This window comes from Chlamydotis macqueenii, chromosome 13, assembly GCF_036417535.1.
Source record: "Chlamydotis macqueenii isolate bChlMac1 chromosome 13, bChlMac1.mat, whole genome shotgun sequence".
NCBI lineage: Eukaryota > Metazoa > Chordata > Aves > Otidiformes > Otididae > Chlamydotis > Chlamydotis macqueenii.
Genome location: NC_141568.1, coordinates 15,066,263 through 15,081,188, shown reverse-complemented (window position 1 = coordinate 15,081,188; position 14,926 = coordinate 15,066,263). Strand labels below are relative to the sequence as shown.

Below are 14,926 nucleotides of genomic sequence, written 5' to 3'. Positions count from 1 at the left end.
CTCCCTTCTCGATGGGGGTTTGCACCCTGTTGAAGTAGACAGCGTTGGCTGGATAAGAAACAGTCTTTATTAAATACAGCTTGTCCTGCAGTCCTCCAGTGTTCTGTAATGGAAAATCTGCTGAGGGGGAGAATACTAATAGAGCTGAATGTGATGCAGGGCAGTGCCTGAGTTCAGGGAAGAACCGTATCGAATGCTTAGCCTACAGCAGCTGCAGAACTGTGACAGTGCTCCTTTATCGTGAGGTCTCAAGCCCACACAAATGCCTTTTAGAAAGGTAAAAGGAAATACCTTGCTGTACTGAGCCTACATGAAAACCAGACGGATGGGCTTGTACTCTTTAAAATGCTCAGTATTAACAAAGTCTAGGTGAAGAGTTTTTAGTTTGTCAGCTTCTCCACCTGCCAGATATTTACTCTCTGTAAGGTAAGAGCTGCCAGCTGGATTTCTGCACTCCTCATCTGGACAAGGAGCTGTTCTGCCTTAAGTTTCTGGTGCTAAATGAGGAAACCCTCTTGCTGTTCTGACGGAGTATGTCTGCCTTCCTAAAGCAGCCGTTAGGAGATCTGGGTATTCTTAAGTCATCTAGAAAAAGACAGTAGTTGCACTCCAGAGCTCTCTCTGTAAGGCCACCCAAACTCACTTCTGTGCTGTGGAAGGCATTTTGTTTATGCAGAGGTAGTTAAAAAGCCACATGCCATTTGAGGGACAAGTGGACCCATTTTTAATCTTGCCATCTGTTCTTGCTGCTGTAGCAGAGACGGCCAGAGGCTGACCTTCCCTTCCTGAGCACCCTTCCAGGCAGTTTGCTGCCAGGTTTCTAGTGCACCAGCTCCAGTAGCTGATGCAGGATCCTTTTCTGTCCATAGCGCACATGCAAAGCTTGCTGCTCCCTTCGACTCAGTTTCTCGTAAGCCTCCTTGTTATTTAGCAAGTCCTGTTCTGCTTTCAAGTCGGACCGGTAGGACTCCAGAGTCAGCAGCACACTGTCATAAAGGAGCTTCTTGCAAGGAGCTTTAAGTCTGGAGAGAGCTTCATTAGAAAGGACGGAGCTTTCCTCTTCTTCACTGTTGTCTTCCCAGCCATCTTGTTCCTTGTACTCCTTGAATTCTTCTTCTGACATGCACAGCACCTGTAATGGCCCAGGCACAGACAAGTCACTGGCAGTGTGGGTACATCAGGCTTGCTTCTCTACTGAAGTGTGGTTTTAGAGCTGCAGGTGAATTATTCCTCACTGCACTAATGGTGAAAGGGTAAAACTGGCTTAGATACCTAATACAAGTAACTTGTGGGTTAGAAGAACATTCAAACAGCAAACCTGGGTGTTGGGAATGGTCTTAAAGGACACCTCAGCTGCTACCTACGAAGATTCAAAGCTTTGCAGAACAGCCACTGCCATGAAGCCGTTTGAGACTGGTGTGCAAGTACGTGTGGGTGGCTAGTTTGGGAAAGGAAGATGACCAGCAGTACCTGAAGCCTGGAGAGTTGGGCAGCCATACCCTCTACTGCTTTTCACACAGGAGTACTAGTACCAAAATGCCTTTACGTGCTTGCTCCCCTTCACTGAACTGTTTTGCACACTGGACTGTGCAGCTGCAGTATGCTTTGCCCGCGCTCCTCCTTGTGTAGCTTTTCCACCCCTTGGCAGTGCTTACCTTCAGGGTCGTGGACAGCTCTTCCTCTGTCAGCACCTCATCCCAGCCAAGCACAAAGGCGCCTTCCTCCCCCACCATCTCCAGCTGGCACAAGAAGTCCCACTGCTCTGAGACCAGCTGCTGCTGTGCTTCGCTTTTGGCACCTGTTTTGAAGACAGCAGAGCTGCAAACCCAACTTGGGTTGCAGCGGAGGAGGTCGTGGTGAATGGAGAAGGGGAAACAGGAGGCAGAAAACCAAGGTGTTGCCCCAGCACCTGCAGTGCTGTGGGACAGGCTTACATTGCATGTCACCCTCAAACCCTGTTTCATTAAATCACTATTTCAGAGAGCTCCCTGCCCCATCCTTTCCCAAAGCGGCTGCAGGTGTCACTCACGCTGCAGTGCTGCCTTGCGTACTGTCACCATCTGGATGTCGGCCGTGTCGTTGGTGTTGCCGGGGTACGGCTCCGCGAAGCCGTACATGTGTAGGAGCTGCCAGTTGGCCATCTGCCCGTAGGTGTTGAAGATCTCTTGTCCTTTGTTGACGGGCTGTGTTGTAACCATGCGTAAACATTGCTGCAAGTGGGGAGAGAAGAGGCCCTCAGAGCTGCAGTGATCCTACCACTCCCAGAAACAAGCTCAGGTGACCCTGAGCTCTTCCTAGCTACAGCCAAGCATGCAGCAGGGGACTACGTTGAGCAAAATAGCTTCATGTTAATGAGATCCCGGCCGGACTCGCTGCCTTGGGTTCAGGGAGCCACCTTGCTGTGCCACCACTCCCAAAGGCCTTGCAGTGAAGAGGAACCAGACCGTGACGACACCTGGCACAGCGGCTTTGCACTCACGGGAGAGTATTCCAGGTTGGCATTGTGCTTGGCCACGTGATTCAAAATATCGGCTACAGGCACCATCACTGGAGGATTGGGCCCCTTCTCATCTTCATCTTCCTCCTCCAAGGGTTCCTGAAAGCTAAGGCAAGGGCGATGAAGACAAGCCAGTTTTACACCGTGCAGCACAGGGCAAGCTTCAGCTTATAGTTAACATTCTTGTGCAACTGCAACCTTCCATGTAACGCAGCCTACGATCATTGCCCTCCGATCCTCCTCCTTGTCGGAGCAAAGCCCTCCCTTCTCACCTGTAGGCCATGACAAAGGCCACCAGCTGCTTGTACAGCTCCAGCGTGTGCAGCTTGGGGTCAAAGACGCTGGGGTGGGACTCCATGAAAGGCAGAATGATGGAGCTGTACTCCACCTGGATGTTGGTCAGGTCCTTGTCCACAGCTTCAGGGATGCCTGTGCCCTGCAGGAGCCTTCTTCGCTCTTCTTCAGGCCTGTTGCAAGAAAACCAGCAGGTTTATCTCCATCTGCCCTGGGCAGAAGAGTCTATAAACTCCTTCCTTCTTCACAATCTCAGCTTCCTTGTGCTCTCCGGATTTAGCTCAGCGTAGAGCCATGCAGTAGGATCACATCCAGTCCTGCACCCAGCTGTCACTGCCTAGCCCTCCTCGGTTTCACCTTACCAGAACATGGGGTGATCCAGGCTCCTGAAGTCCTGCCAGAGGGAGAAGTAAGGCCGCCAGCGCGAGCTGCTGGCCGTGTACTCGTGTAGCAGGGCCAGCAGCAGCGGCACCCAGCCCGACTGGCTCTGCAGGGACTCCTGGGCTGGGGAAGCAGAGACAGTGTAAGTTGAGCTGAGGTTTAGGTCTCTTCCTTTGAGAACAGCTCTTCCACGGCCCAAAGCCTGACCCCGCCACCCTCCCTCTCCGTCTCCGGCCTGGGCCGTTCTGCTTTCACTCCCTTGGGCTGGGCCGGGGCTGAAGCAGAGCTGCGGCTGAGCCTGCACCCCTCTGCCTCGTTCTTTTTCCCTCGAGGGAAGCCCCGGGGCAGGGGTCGCGGTCGCTTAAAGCGGAGAGCTGCTCACCTTCCCGCAGGAGCCCCCGGATGGAGGCGGTGTGCTGGGACAGCAGCGCGCTGCGGGGCACGGTGCACAGCACCTCTCCCGCCTCCAGCTCCTCGGCCGCCAGCATGCCGTACCCTGCCACCGCGCCCTCCCGGCTCAGCCGCACCTGGGGCGAGAGGGGGGGGCCGTGACCGGGGGCGGGGAGCCGGGGAGCCCCGGCCCGCCCCGCCCCGCCTCACCTTGGGGCTGAGCTCCACCCCGGCCCGCCCGCACCACGCCAGGAAACCGGGCAGGGGATCGGCGCTGCTCCCCGCCACCGCCTGCGGAGGAAAACACGGGAGGGAGCCGAGCCCGGAGGGCCGCCTCCACCCAGGGCCGGGGTCAGCTCTCCCCACCTGCCCGGGGGCACCGAGCCCGGCTGGGGGCCGCCCCGTCCCGCTCCCCCGGTACCTTGGGCCGCTTGGGCGCCGAGGCCATGGCGCTGCCAGCACGTGGGGCTCCGCCGCTGCGGTCCCCGCCGGCCGCTTCCGGGTGGGGCGGAGCTGTGTCCCCCCCTCCCCGCCGCCCACCGCGCTGACGGCGGCCGCGCAGGGACAGAAAGGGTGGGGAGGGGGAGTGACGGCGGAAACGCGCCCCTCAGAGGGGCTGGGGGGGCTCGGTGTGCCTCTCTGCGGGGTTTGGAGGGATTGCAGCACCTCTCCGTGGTGCCCCCACCCCGGGTCCTGGGGCCTCCGTGGGTGCTGCCTCTTGGTGACACCAGCAGGGCCAAATGTGGGTAAAAAGCAGCCGGCTCTAATTAATCAGGATAATTAAGCTCAGGGCCTTGCTCAGTCGCTGTCCCCCCACCCCACCAACCGCGCCCACCAAGCTCTGGTTCCCCTTCGCAGGTTTCCTGTGGCCCATGGCCACCCTTCGGCTGATCCATCCGTCCCCAGGCCCCTCCAAAAGGAGCAGAGGGGCCCCCATTTGTGGCTCTTAATGAAGCCAATTAGCACACCGGGGGCTCTCACTGTGGCGCTCTCCCACCTCACGAGCGCTGGCAAAAGCGTTGCTGTGACTCGGATTCGAACCGAGGTTGCTGCGGCCACAACGCAGAGTACTGACCACTATACGATCACAGCCGCAAGTGGGGGGCCCTGCGCTGCCCACCCTCTCCTACAGCTGGGCCCCCCGGGCAGTGGCGGTTTTACAGCTGCCCCCCCGGCACCCTGCTCGCCCTCCTTGCCAGCGCATCTCTACGGCACCCGCACTTTCCCGATGCGCATCCCTGTGCCGGGATCGGAGCCATGCTGGGAGGCTGGCCCGGTCCATGGCCAGAAGCCGGGTGCTGAGCCCAGCATGTGCAGGCAGTGTGGCTGAGCCGGCTGAGGAGCCGGCGCTGGTCCCCAAAAAAGCGAGTTCAAAGCCAACGGCTGCTGGGTTATCATTTTCCCAGGCTGCTGGTTTTGGCCCCCACAGCCCTGGCTGGGCGCTCTTCCTCCTCCTCCTCCTCCGCCTGGTCCCTCTGGCTTTTGGCTGTCCCCAGGAGGAGACACCTGGTGTCTACGCCTCACCTTCCCCCAGTGAGCCCACCCTCGCCCAAGGAAGAGGTGCCAGGGCAGGGCAGAGGTCCTGCTGCTGCCCCTCCTCGTGGGAGGAGGCCCAATGCTGCGGCCAGCCTCCTTGGGCTGGTGCTGGGGCGGAAGAGGTCAAAGCAAGTCCCCAGGGTGTCCCACCAGTGCTGCAGTGAAGTGGGGTCCTTGCTGCCTTTCTTGAACATCCCCCAAAACCCCAAATGTGAGCCTGGATAGCTCAGTTGGGAGAGCATCAGACTTTTAATCTGAGGGTCCAGGGTTCAAGCCCCTGTTCAGGCGAAGACTATCCTTTACCAGCAAAGAAGGGACAGCCGATGGCCAGGAGCAGCACCTCCTCCTGCTGCCTGGGTCCCTCGGGGCCCCTCCTCTGCTTCTTTTCCCACCATCTCCTTTCCAGGGCCACCTCCATCCCATCTGACACCCACACGGCACTGTGCTCTTCTTCCAGCCACCCAGGACCCCAGAGACAGGGATCTCGTGTTGGATGACGGGGACAGGCAAGGGGGTGTTATGGGGACACGAAAGGAGGGAGAAATAGGATGGAGGGAGGAGGGAGAGACACAGCCAAGCTGGAGGGAAGGAAGCCAGGGCTGGAGAAGAACTGCAGGCTCAGGGGTGGCCTGCTTTTTTGCATGGACTCGTTGCCCCTTTGGACGTTCCCCAACCCTGTCCTTACGCCCTGCTCTGTGCCCCCCCGGAGCTCCACTTTGGACCCCATCCAGGTGCATGCTGATGCACCAGAAACTCCGCTCTGCCTGGTGGGACAGTTGCAGACCCACCACGCTCCCCCAAACCTCACCCATCTCCCAGAAGGGGCTGCAACGGCAGCTGCTTGTCCCCTTCTGCAGGGATGGGGAGGTGGCAGTGGCTGGGCCAGGCCAAAACAGCCCTGGGCAGGGAGAGCCCGCGCCTGCTGCACCCCGCACCCGCTGCACAGCCCCTGCTGCCCACCTCGTCTTGGGCAGATGCTCGTGGGCCACCAGCCCTGGTGCCCCGGCCTTTTTGGGGCTGAAGGATGGCGGTGGGGTTTTTATTTGCAACGAGTCACGGCACGCGCATCAACTCACGAGCTTATTTTATTGGCCCGATGAACTTTGCTTCCCAGTGGCTCCGATCCCTTCCACGCGTGTGCCGCACAGCTTGGGCCGAGCTCCGGCCCGCGCCTCGGTCGTCATTCATTTCTTGCCAGCAAGAAAACAAAGAGATAATAAATAGGAAGCTTATTTGCAGGAGAGGCTCGGGGGGAGGCCTGGGGTCACGCGCAGCTGCGGGCAGGGCTGCGCCTGGCCCCTGCCGGGGGGGACGGCGGGGGGGCTGCAGGCAGACAAGCGATTGCCCCACGGCCGCAGGACAGCCTGGTCCTGGGGCCGTGCGCGCTGCGGGGCTGAGGGGGAGCCGCCGGCCCCGAGAGGGGCGGGGGGGATATAGCAATCTCTATTTAATTACATTAAAATAGACTATTTAAAAAATTATTTCTAGTAGTTAAAAAAGAAGTTTTGTGGTCCATCCAACCCCGGCAGGGCCATGGAGCTGCGCCGGCAGCCCCGGGGGGTTTTGGGGACATGTTGTCCAGCACGGGGACAGACCCCAACTCGCCTCACCTCCCCAGCAGTCCCGTCCCGGGGCGTCTGTCCCAGCACAGCCCCGAGGCTCTGCAGCGGGTGCCTGGGTGGGGGTGCTCATGGTGTGGCCACCGTGGGTGACAAAGCAGGGGCACCTTGCCCCCCGCCAGCCCCACGGCCACTGCTCCCCAGGGCATGGGCAGGACCAAAGGCAGGGAAGCGGGCACCCTCCTGGCCCCCACAGCTGGGCCTGACCCTCACCCCCCCAGAGCTTAAATGACGTGGCAGCAGTTGAACTGCCCCAGGGAGAGGATGCTCTCCTTGGGGCCCGGCTGGATTTTGAAGGCCAGGGCTTTCTCGCAGAGCGGGAACTGCAGGAGCCTGTCCCGCAGGCTGCCCCCCTTGCTCTTGCCCGGGTCCAGCTTGATCACGTTCTCCGTGCCCCCCTCGGTGCCCCCCAGGGCCGGGCTGGCGGGTGAGCCGGGCCCTGGGGACTTGTTCGTGGGGCCTGGGAGGGCAGTGGGGGTCGTCTCTGCCCCCAGCGCCTGGGGGACTCCGGCAGAGCTGCTCCGGGACAATGGGATGGCTCCCCCTTCCCTGGCAGGCTCTGTGTCCTCCTCTTTCCTGGGGGGCTCAGCCCCATCCCCCCGCATCACTGGGACACCCCGGCCCCCACTCGCTCCCTTCCCAGCCCAGGCCGCCCCTGGGCGTCCACCCCGTCCCCCCAGCTCAGTCCCAGCCCCCCACACCTCCCCGCGGCCAGGTAGGCGGCAGGTGCGCAGGAAGGCTCGCATCTGCTCCTGGTTCAGCGAGCTGCTCTTCCTCTCCATGACGCTGGGCCTCCCCTCCTCTTCCTCCTCCTCCTCCTCTTCTTCCTCGCAGATCTGCTGCAGGGCCGGGGTGCTCTTAGTGATGGTGGTGTCAACGGCAGGGACCTTCAGCAGGGTCCCAGGGGGCTGCCAGCCACCGATGTCCCCTCCGGTGGGCAGGGGGGACAGCCGGGAGCCCACGGTGAGGCCGCCTGGCACCTCTGTGAAGGGCAAGAGGCCGCTGGCGCTGCCCACGGGGCCGAACGTGTCCGATAAGTTGGTCCTGAGAAGGGAGGGATGGAGGTGTCAGTACCCAGCCAGGCACCGCAAGGGCTGCGGCGAGGAAGGGGACAGGGAAGCGGCTGGGACCCTGCGCTGGGTGGGACACGGGACAGGGGCAGGAGGGAGGCTCACCTCCTCTGCACCTCCTTGGCCAGGTTGTAGACGAGGCTGAGGCCGTGGCCCTGCTTCTCCTGCTTCTCGCGCAGCATCCTCTCGGCCAGCAGGAAATACGTGGCCGTGATGTGGTTGTAGCGGTCGGCCTCCAGCGCCCTGTGCGGGACCGAGGGACCCACGTCAGCGCAGGAGGGACGCGCTCGGAGGGACCCCCAGAGCCCTTCGCAGGGGCTCCCGCCTCGGCGTCCTGCCCCGTCACTCACTCCTGGATGGTGTCCCGATCGGCAATGTTCCCGCACACCATGGCCTGGAGGATGATTTCGTGCTCCTCCTCGGACACGCGCTTGTGGGAGGTGAGGGGCAGGAGGCAGCGGCTGGCGGGGGACGGGTCGACGCCCTGCAGCCACGCGTGGCCCTCGATCTGCTCCAGGGAGGCTCGCTGCTTCGGGTCGCGCTGCAGCATCCTGGAGATGAGACTGACGGGGAAAGCGGTGACACTGCAATCCTGCAGCAGCATGCGAACCCCAAATTCGGTAGCTCTACCCACCCCCCCCTTTCCCACCCCAGCTCTCAGGCATCCCCCAAGGAGGGGGCACCCACCCCTGGGTAAACAAGTTGGGGTCCGGGGGGGTCCGGTCGAGGGAGAGGTGCTTACTCCGCGCACTGTGCCGAGACGTGCGGGGGGACGGTGTAGCGGCAGTCCATGATCATGGTGAGGGTCTCGCTGTCATTGGCCTCCTGGAAGGGGGGGTGGCCACACACCAGCATGTAGAGGATGACCCCCAGGCTCCAGATGTCTGCAAGAAGCAGCAGCAGTTCAGGCTGTGCCCACTATGGCCCAGGAGAACATCCTGACCCCGGGGGAGCACCCCACCAGCCCCCAGTGCCAATCCAGCAGAGACCAGTGCTCACTGGGATGCTCCTTGGAGGTAATGGCTCCCAGGTTCCCCCTCATGAATGGGGGGGCCACAGCCCCACCAAGGCGGGGAAGGACCTTCCCCATCCCCACATCCAAGCAGGTCTCAAGGGGCTTCACCAAAGAAGCTGAGGTCTCATTCCCCTTCCCATGCAGGGACAGGGAGGCCAGCCCCAAGCTCTGTCCCCCTTGGTCACCCACCCACAGCACCACTTCATGTCATCACTCAGCTTCCCAGTTCCCAAACAGACCCTACCACGACCATCCCAGAGGGGACAGCACAGCAACGGGACAGGGCACACAGAGATCCAGGCTCTCCAGTTGCCTACAGCCGCGCAAGCACCAGCTGCAGCAGGATTGCTGCCCTGCCCTGGGGACAGGGACAGAGCCAGCGGCATCTTCACCTGCTCCTCCTGAGGAGCACATAAACTCTCTGCGAAAGCGTGTTTTAGGATGCTAAGCACGCCCCAGGGCTCTCCGTTAATACCTTCAGCTTCTTAAGTCAAGTGCCTGCGTTTGAAAATTTCTCATCTGTGCCGCTTATCTCCCTCCATTTGCCTTCGCAGAGCCATCAGCTTATTTTCCACCACCTCCACAAGCCATCCCCATTTTCAGCTCCGGAGCCACCTTTTCCCTGAGCTGACGCTGGGCTTTTTCCTTTAAGGGCTCGTGTTTTGTTTTGTTAAATCCTCCTGCTCCAAATTCCAGCGGAGCTGGCTTGGGTCTCGCTTCCCTTCCATGTCCCCTCTGTCCCAGCAGAGCCTCTCGGTGCGCCCAGCCTGGCTCCCCACACCCTGGGACAGACTCCCCAGCCCCCCTGCACCCTGGCCAGGGGAGGAAGTGGTTTTCAGGGTGGGGTTAGAGTAAAAGAAACTTTCAGAGCTCCTCCACCCAAATGTCAGCATCCCGAGCAGGTTTCCTTCCGGCAGCACCAGCCCCCAAATAACCGCTAGGGCTGGCTTGCCGGCGGCTGCGCCCTCGCGCTGCTCCTCCTGCGCTCCGGCAGATGCCACACCAGGATCACAGCGTTTCCGCTCCCTAGCGTGAACCATCGCTGTGTGATCTCGGCGAGGAGAAGCTCAGTCTCCACAGGGAGAACCACGCTATGCCAGGGCAGGGCTGGGCAGCCGAGCACCCAAGGGACGGCACTGCTCCCTGCGGGGACAGCAGTGCCACCGAGGCATGGGTGCTTCCAGCCTAAGGGCCCAAAAACGAGGTGGTACCCAGCTGGCAGGACCATGCTCCAGGCAAGGGAGAGGCGGGAGGCACATCCCCAGGGTGAGCGCTAGCCGTGGCTGCGTCCCACCGCCCTTACCGACAGCCGGGGCGTCGTACTCATCCCCGAGCAGGATCTCGGGCGCCGAGTAGGCCAGCGAGCCACAGCTGGTGGTGAGCATCTTGCCGGGTTGGAAGCGGTTGCTGAAGCCGAAGTCAGTGAGCTTGACCACCCCCTGCTCCTGGAAGAAGACCACGTTCTCGGGCTTGAGGTCGCGGTGCACCACATGGAGCTTGTGGCAGTAGGAGATGGCGTGGACGATCTGGGCGAAGTAGTGCTTGGCCCGTGCCTCGGCCAGCCCGCCCTCATGTCGCATGATGTGGTCGAACATGTCCCCGCCGTCGCCCAGCTCCAGGATGAGGTAGAGCTTGGTGTGGGTGTCGATGACCTCGTAGAGGCGCACCACGTTGGGGTGCTGGACCAGCTTCATGCAGCGCACCTCTTGCAGGAGCTGCCCCGCCGCGTCCCCCGCCAGCTTGCTCTTGTCGATCACCTTAACGGCCACCCGCTGCCCGGTGAAGACATGCCGCGCCAGCTTCACCACCGCAAAGTGGCCCTTGCCCAGTGTGCGCTCCAGGTCGTACAGCCCCGCGATCTTCCCCTCGACGCAGCCCTGCGCCCCGGCCATGGTGGTGGCGTCAGGCGGGGGCAGGCATCAGGCGCTGTTGGAGGGGGAGCTGCTGAGAAATGCAGGGTAGGGGACAGGGCACCCTCAAACACCAAGGACCCCCAGCACCCTGGGCACCAGGATCCCCAGGACATCAGAGCCCCCAGTACCCTGGGCACCAGCAGCCTGGTCACCCCCAACACCCCACCTCCGCATCCCCAGCACCCCAATACCCTCACCTTCAATCCTCAGCACCCTGGACACCCCTGTACCGCAACCTACACTCCCCAGCACCCCAGGGCATCCTGATAACCCCACCTCCAAGTGTCCAGTACTGCAGCACCCTGGGCACCCCAATATCCCTACCTCTAGGTCTCCAGCACCCTGGGTACCCCAATACCCTCACTTCCACTCCCCATCGCCCTGGGCACCCCCACACCCCTACCTCCAGGTCTTCAGCACCCTGGTCACCCCCATACTCCCACCTCCAATCCCCAGCACCCCAGTCACCCCCATATTGCCAACCTCCAGATCTCCAGCACCCTGGGTACTCCAATACCCTCACCTTCACCCCCAGCACCCCAGTTACCCCCATACCCCACCTCCAGGTCCCTGGCTCCCTGGGTACCCCAATAGCCTCACCTCCCTGTCCCAGCATCTTGTGCACCCCAATACCCCACCTCAAATCCTCCATCATCCCGGGCATCCCATACCCCACCTCCAGGTCCCCATGACCCCAGCACCCTGGGTACCCCACCACCCTCACTTCCTCTCCCCATCGCCCTGGACACCCCCATACTCCAACCCCCAGCTTCCCAGCACCCTGGTCACCCCCATATTTCCCCCCGAGGACCCCCAAATCGCCGATCTCCAGGTCCTCAGCACCCTGGGTACCCCCGGACCCCCCTCCCGGGGCCCCAGCAGCCCGGTCACCCCCATGCCCCATCTCCGGTCCCCGCGCCCCGCAGCCGCACTCACCGGGGCGGCGGAGCTGGGGCCGCGGGGGCTGCGGCTGCCCGGGCGTGCCCGCCCCGCTGACGTCAGGGCGGCTCCGGGATCGCGCCTTAAAGGGCCCCGTCCGCCGCCCTGAGGGCTGAGGCCGGGGTGATGCTCATCGCACCTCCCGGAGCGGGGGGGCTCGGGCAGCTCTGCCCCCCCGCAGCCCCTGAGCGGGACCCTTAGCCCGGCTCGTTAGTGCCCGTTCGGGGCACTGGGTTGGCATTAGCGGTAATGAGGGCCGGTAATGAGCTAAATGAGCCGTCCGCTTGCCGGACTGCTTCCAGGAAGGGATGAAGAGCCCCCAGCGCGGGTTTGTCTCCCGAGTGTCCCACCATGGGATGGGCTCCCACCCTGCTGCCCGCCTGCCAGGGGCACCCCGTCACAGCCACCTCTGCCGTGTCCCCGCTCCGTCACCCGCTCTCACCCTCGCTCCGAGCCAGGAGCACGGAGCCGGGGCTGGGGAAGCAGCCATTCCCTCCCCATCTCCAAGTCCTCTTTTCCTGGAAGCGGCCCAGCGAGCAGCCGGCTGCCTCGTTTAGCTCGTTACTGGCCGTAGGGATGCTCACAAAGCAGACATCGCTCCCGCAGATTAAAAAAAGCTCTCAGCGCGGCCGCCCTCGCTACCGCTAATGCCTTCCCAGAAACCCTCCGCCGCGGCCCCGCAGGCTGCAAACAAGCCCTAATGAGCCAGGCCGAGGGCCCCCGCTCAGGGGCTGGCGTCAGCCGGGGGCCGGGGGCAGCGTGGAGCAGGGACCCGATCCCCCCGGGGCTGGGGATGGGGGAGCCGGGAGGATCAAGATGGCCAGCAGCTCCTGCCACAGGAATGGGGCTGGATGGGGCACTCGGCAGCCGCCCTGGGCTTTGGAAATGGGATGGGGAATGGGAACGGGGGGACTGCTGAACCTGCCTCTAAGCCAGGATGAGTATCCAAGCACACGGGGTGCAGGATGGGTGCTGTTCAGGGGACCCCTGGCTGGATGCTGTGCATGGGCATCCCATCCGGCTGCCAACTCTTTCCAGCGTTCAACTGGCAACTGAACCCCTCTCTTATCCCCCCCGTTTCCTTGCAGGGCTGAAGCCACCCGAGGACACGGGCATTTCCAAAAGGAGCCGGGCCAAAGTGCTAACGTGGGAGCAGGGGGAGGGAGGTGCTGGCGGGAAGCAGAGGAGTCAGCAGCCCCTGGGACGCTGGGCGCTCGGGCAGTTTGCCACCCTGGGTGTGCTTCCGGGGATTCGAATGGGAAGGCGATTCCTTTCTGGCTTCTGGCACTGAGATTTCCAGAAAACAGCTCTCAGATCTGCCGCTGTCAGCGCAGGAGGGGACCGTGGCGGCCCTGCGAGCAGCATCTCCCACCGCAGCCTCTTTCGGCTGACCCTCCAGCCATGGCTCCTCTTAGCGAAAGGCCCACACGTGTTGGGGATGGGTCCTTCTCCTGACGGGGTGCTGGGTGCTGCGCCCGAGCTGCAGCTCTGTACCCTTTTGGGCAGCTGCCTGTTGTCCATGTGCCAACGCTGCCTTGAAGGCCTCTGTTGAAACGGCATCAACATGGACATGCTGCGCTGGTATGCTGCACCCATAATGCACGTCCCCTGCAGCCCTGCCTCGTGAGAGCCTGCAGAGATGCTGCCTCCCTCAGGGCCCGGCCCCGTGACTGAGGCTGCCTTGGGCTGCCTACAGCTCCCTTTGGGTTTTGGAGCGGCCATCGAAGGTCTTGGCACTGAGAAGCTCAAGGAGCCACATGTGATGGCTGTGAAAGCCAGCAGCGGGGCTGGGGAAAGTGGGACAGCAGGTTCCTTCCTTCCCCAGGAAAGCTGAGCCTGGGATGCACAAGGGAGATCCTCAGAAATCTCCCAGCTCTGGGGAGCTGCAGGTTTTCCCAAGGAGAAATTAATGAGTTAGCACAGGTGGGAGCCTGAAGAATCTGCAGATGGCGAGTGGTCAGGAGTGGAGGACTTCTGGAGGCTCTGGACTATGGCTGGACACCCACAAGGAGCTATGGGTGGGCAATATTCCCTTCGAAAACGGGCAGAGAGCTCAGCCTGTCTTGGGAGACGAGCCTGCAGCCCCGCTATTTCTCTAGCTGGGAACTGGGAGATGTCCTCAGGCTGCCGCCTTGGCGCTGCTCAGGCACGGCTGGAAAACGAAGCGGCCTGGAAGGGCAGTGGCGATCGCTTCCAAGAAATTTGGGAGTTTGGGGCCAGTGGGGATCTGCTGTGCAGGGCGCAGAGAAGGAGTTCTCCCTCCCGCGCATCGCCCCGCTGCCTGCCTCTTTGTCCAGACGAAGCCCGGTTTCCAGAGAAGCCCACCTACCTGGTAGTTAGCAGAGTCATGTGGCTGCAGCACTTAATTAATAAAAAGCCAATATAAATCCCAGTAAGCATGTGGGGAGGACATCAAGGCAGAGAGCGGCAGCAGCACTCCCAGCGAGCGGCAAGACCCCTCTCCGCTCAGAGAGGTCAGTGCTTACAACGGGAAGGGTCTTGGGGGCGTTTGGGGTGCGATACCCACGGCCATGGGGCTCCCCGCGGAGCAGAGGGGTCTCTCCTAGCAAAGAGCCGGGTGGTTTTGCGGGGATGGGGAGGTGAGGAGCGGCCGGCACAGCTCCAGGCTGCTGGAGCCAGGGCTGGAGCCCCAGGGCTGCCAAAGCAGCAGGCGCTGGGTTTCATAGGACACAGCTGCCAGCAGCAACTGGGGGTCCCCTTCCCAGCCCCTTTTTTTTGGGTCCCTAAAAGCCCCCCTACTTTTTACGGCTTTCAGCCCACAGCATCTGCTCTCCCCCAGCTCAGCTCGCCCAGTCCTTCCCCCAGCTCTGCCCAGGGCGCTCCTCCTCCCCACCGAGCCCCTTTCATCCCAGCCTCACCTTCTCAGCATTACGGCTTCAGCATTCCTCCCTTCTGCTGGATTCCCCCACGAGCAGGGAGCAAGCGGCTGAGTGTCGGTGGGTTTTTCAGGTAACCGTGTGGCAGAGAGGGGCTGGAGCCCCCTGTGAAGGTCCTGGCCATGACATCCAGCCCATCACTGCAGCCCTTAAGCAAAACGGCCTCCGTGCCTGCTCTCTCTGCCAGCCTTCACAGTACGCTTTATCTTCTCAAAGCCCCACGTTTTACTGTGCCCAAACCCCATGGTTTTGTTGCAAAAGGAGTTGTAGCAAAGCAGTTTGTAATTTCCCAGGGACTCCTGGGGAGATTTCCGTTGCAGCTGCTCCAGGTGTCTTGTGTTGCAACCACGTAACGTTGCCCATTCCCTGGGCTCC

General features: G+C 61.8%; 2 protein-coding genes and 2 non-coding genes across 6 annotated transcripts; 1 reads left to right on the top strand and 3 right to left on the bottom strand.

Annotated features, from left to right (window-relative positions):
* Nucleotides 1–377: 377 nt before the first annotated feature.
* On the bottom strand, nt 378–4,010 carry SETD6 (SET domain containing 6, protein lysine methyltransferase). The gene is made up of 9 exons (XM_086758427.1): nt 3,984–4,010; nt 3,773–3,853; nt 3,555–3,699; nt 3,154–3,295; nt 2,770–2,964; nt 2,480–2,603; nt 2,030–2,210; nt 1,656–1,798; nt 378–1,132 (listed from the first exon to the last, which is right to left on the bottom strand). The coding sequence occupies exons 1-9, from the start codon at nt 4,008–4,010 to the stop codon at nt 821–823; spliced, it is 1,350 nt and encodes a 449-aa protein (XP_086614553.1). The 3' UTR covers nt 378–820.
* A 572-nt stretch (nt 4,011–4,582) lies between these two features.
* On the bottom strand, nt 4,583–4,654 carry TRNAH-GUG (transfer RNA histidin (anticodon GUG)). Its single transcript has one exon. It is a non-coding gene; the product is annotated as a tRNA-His (tRNA).
* Nucleotides 4,655–5,313: 659 nt separating this feature from the next.
* On the top strand, nt 5,314–5,386 carry TRNAK-UUU (transfer RNA lysine (anticodon UUU)). Its single transcript has one exon. It is a non-coding gene; the product is annotated as a tRNA-Lys (tRNA).
* Nucleotides 5,387–6,165: 779 nt separating this feature from the next.
* LOC147599120 (SNF-related serine/threonine-protein kinase-like) lies at nt 6,166–11,697 on the bottom strand. 3 transcript variants are annotated; one of them, XM_086758390.1, is made up of 6 exons: nt 11,652–11,697; nt 10,106–10,728; nt 8,530–8,671; nt 8,138–8,350; nt 7,893–8,030; nt 6,166–7,761 (listed from the first exon to the last, which is right to left on the bottom strand). In XM_086758390.1, exons 2-6 carry the CDS (start codon nt 10,692–10,694, stop codon nt 6,942–6,944), a joined length of 1,902 nt encoding a protein of 633 aa, XP_086614516.1. In that variant the 5' UTR covers nt 10,695–10,728; nt 11,652–11,697; the 3' UTR covers nt 6,166–6,941. The 3 variants fall into 3 exon arrangements, with proteins under 3 accessions (XP_086614516.1, XP_086614512.1, XP_086614515.1); XM_086758386.1 differs by having other exon boundaries at nt 10,106–10,743; nt 11,652–11,682; XM_086758389.1 differs by having other exon boundaries at nt 10,106–10,746; nt 11,652–11,669.
* Nucleotides 11,698–14,926: the final 3,229 nt, after the last annotated feature.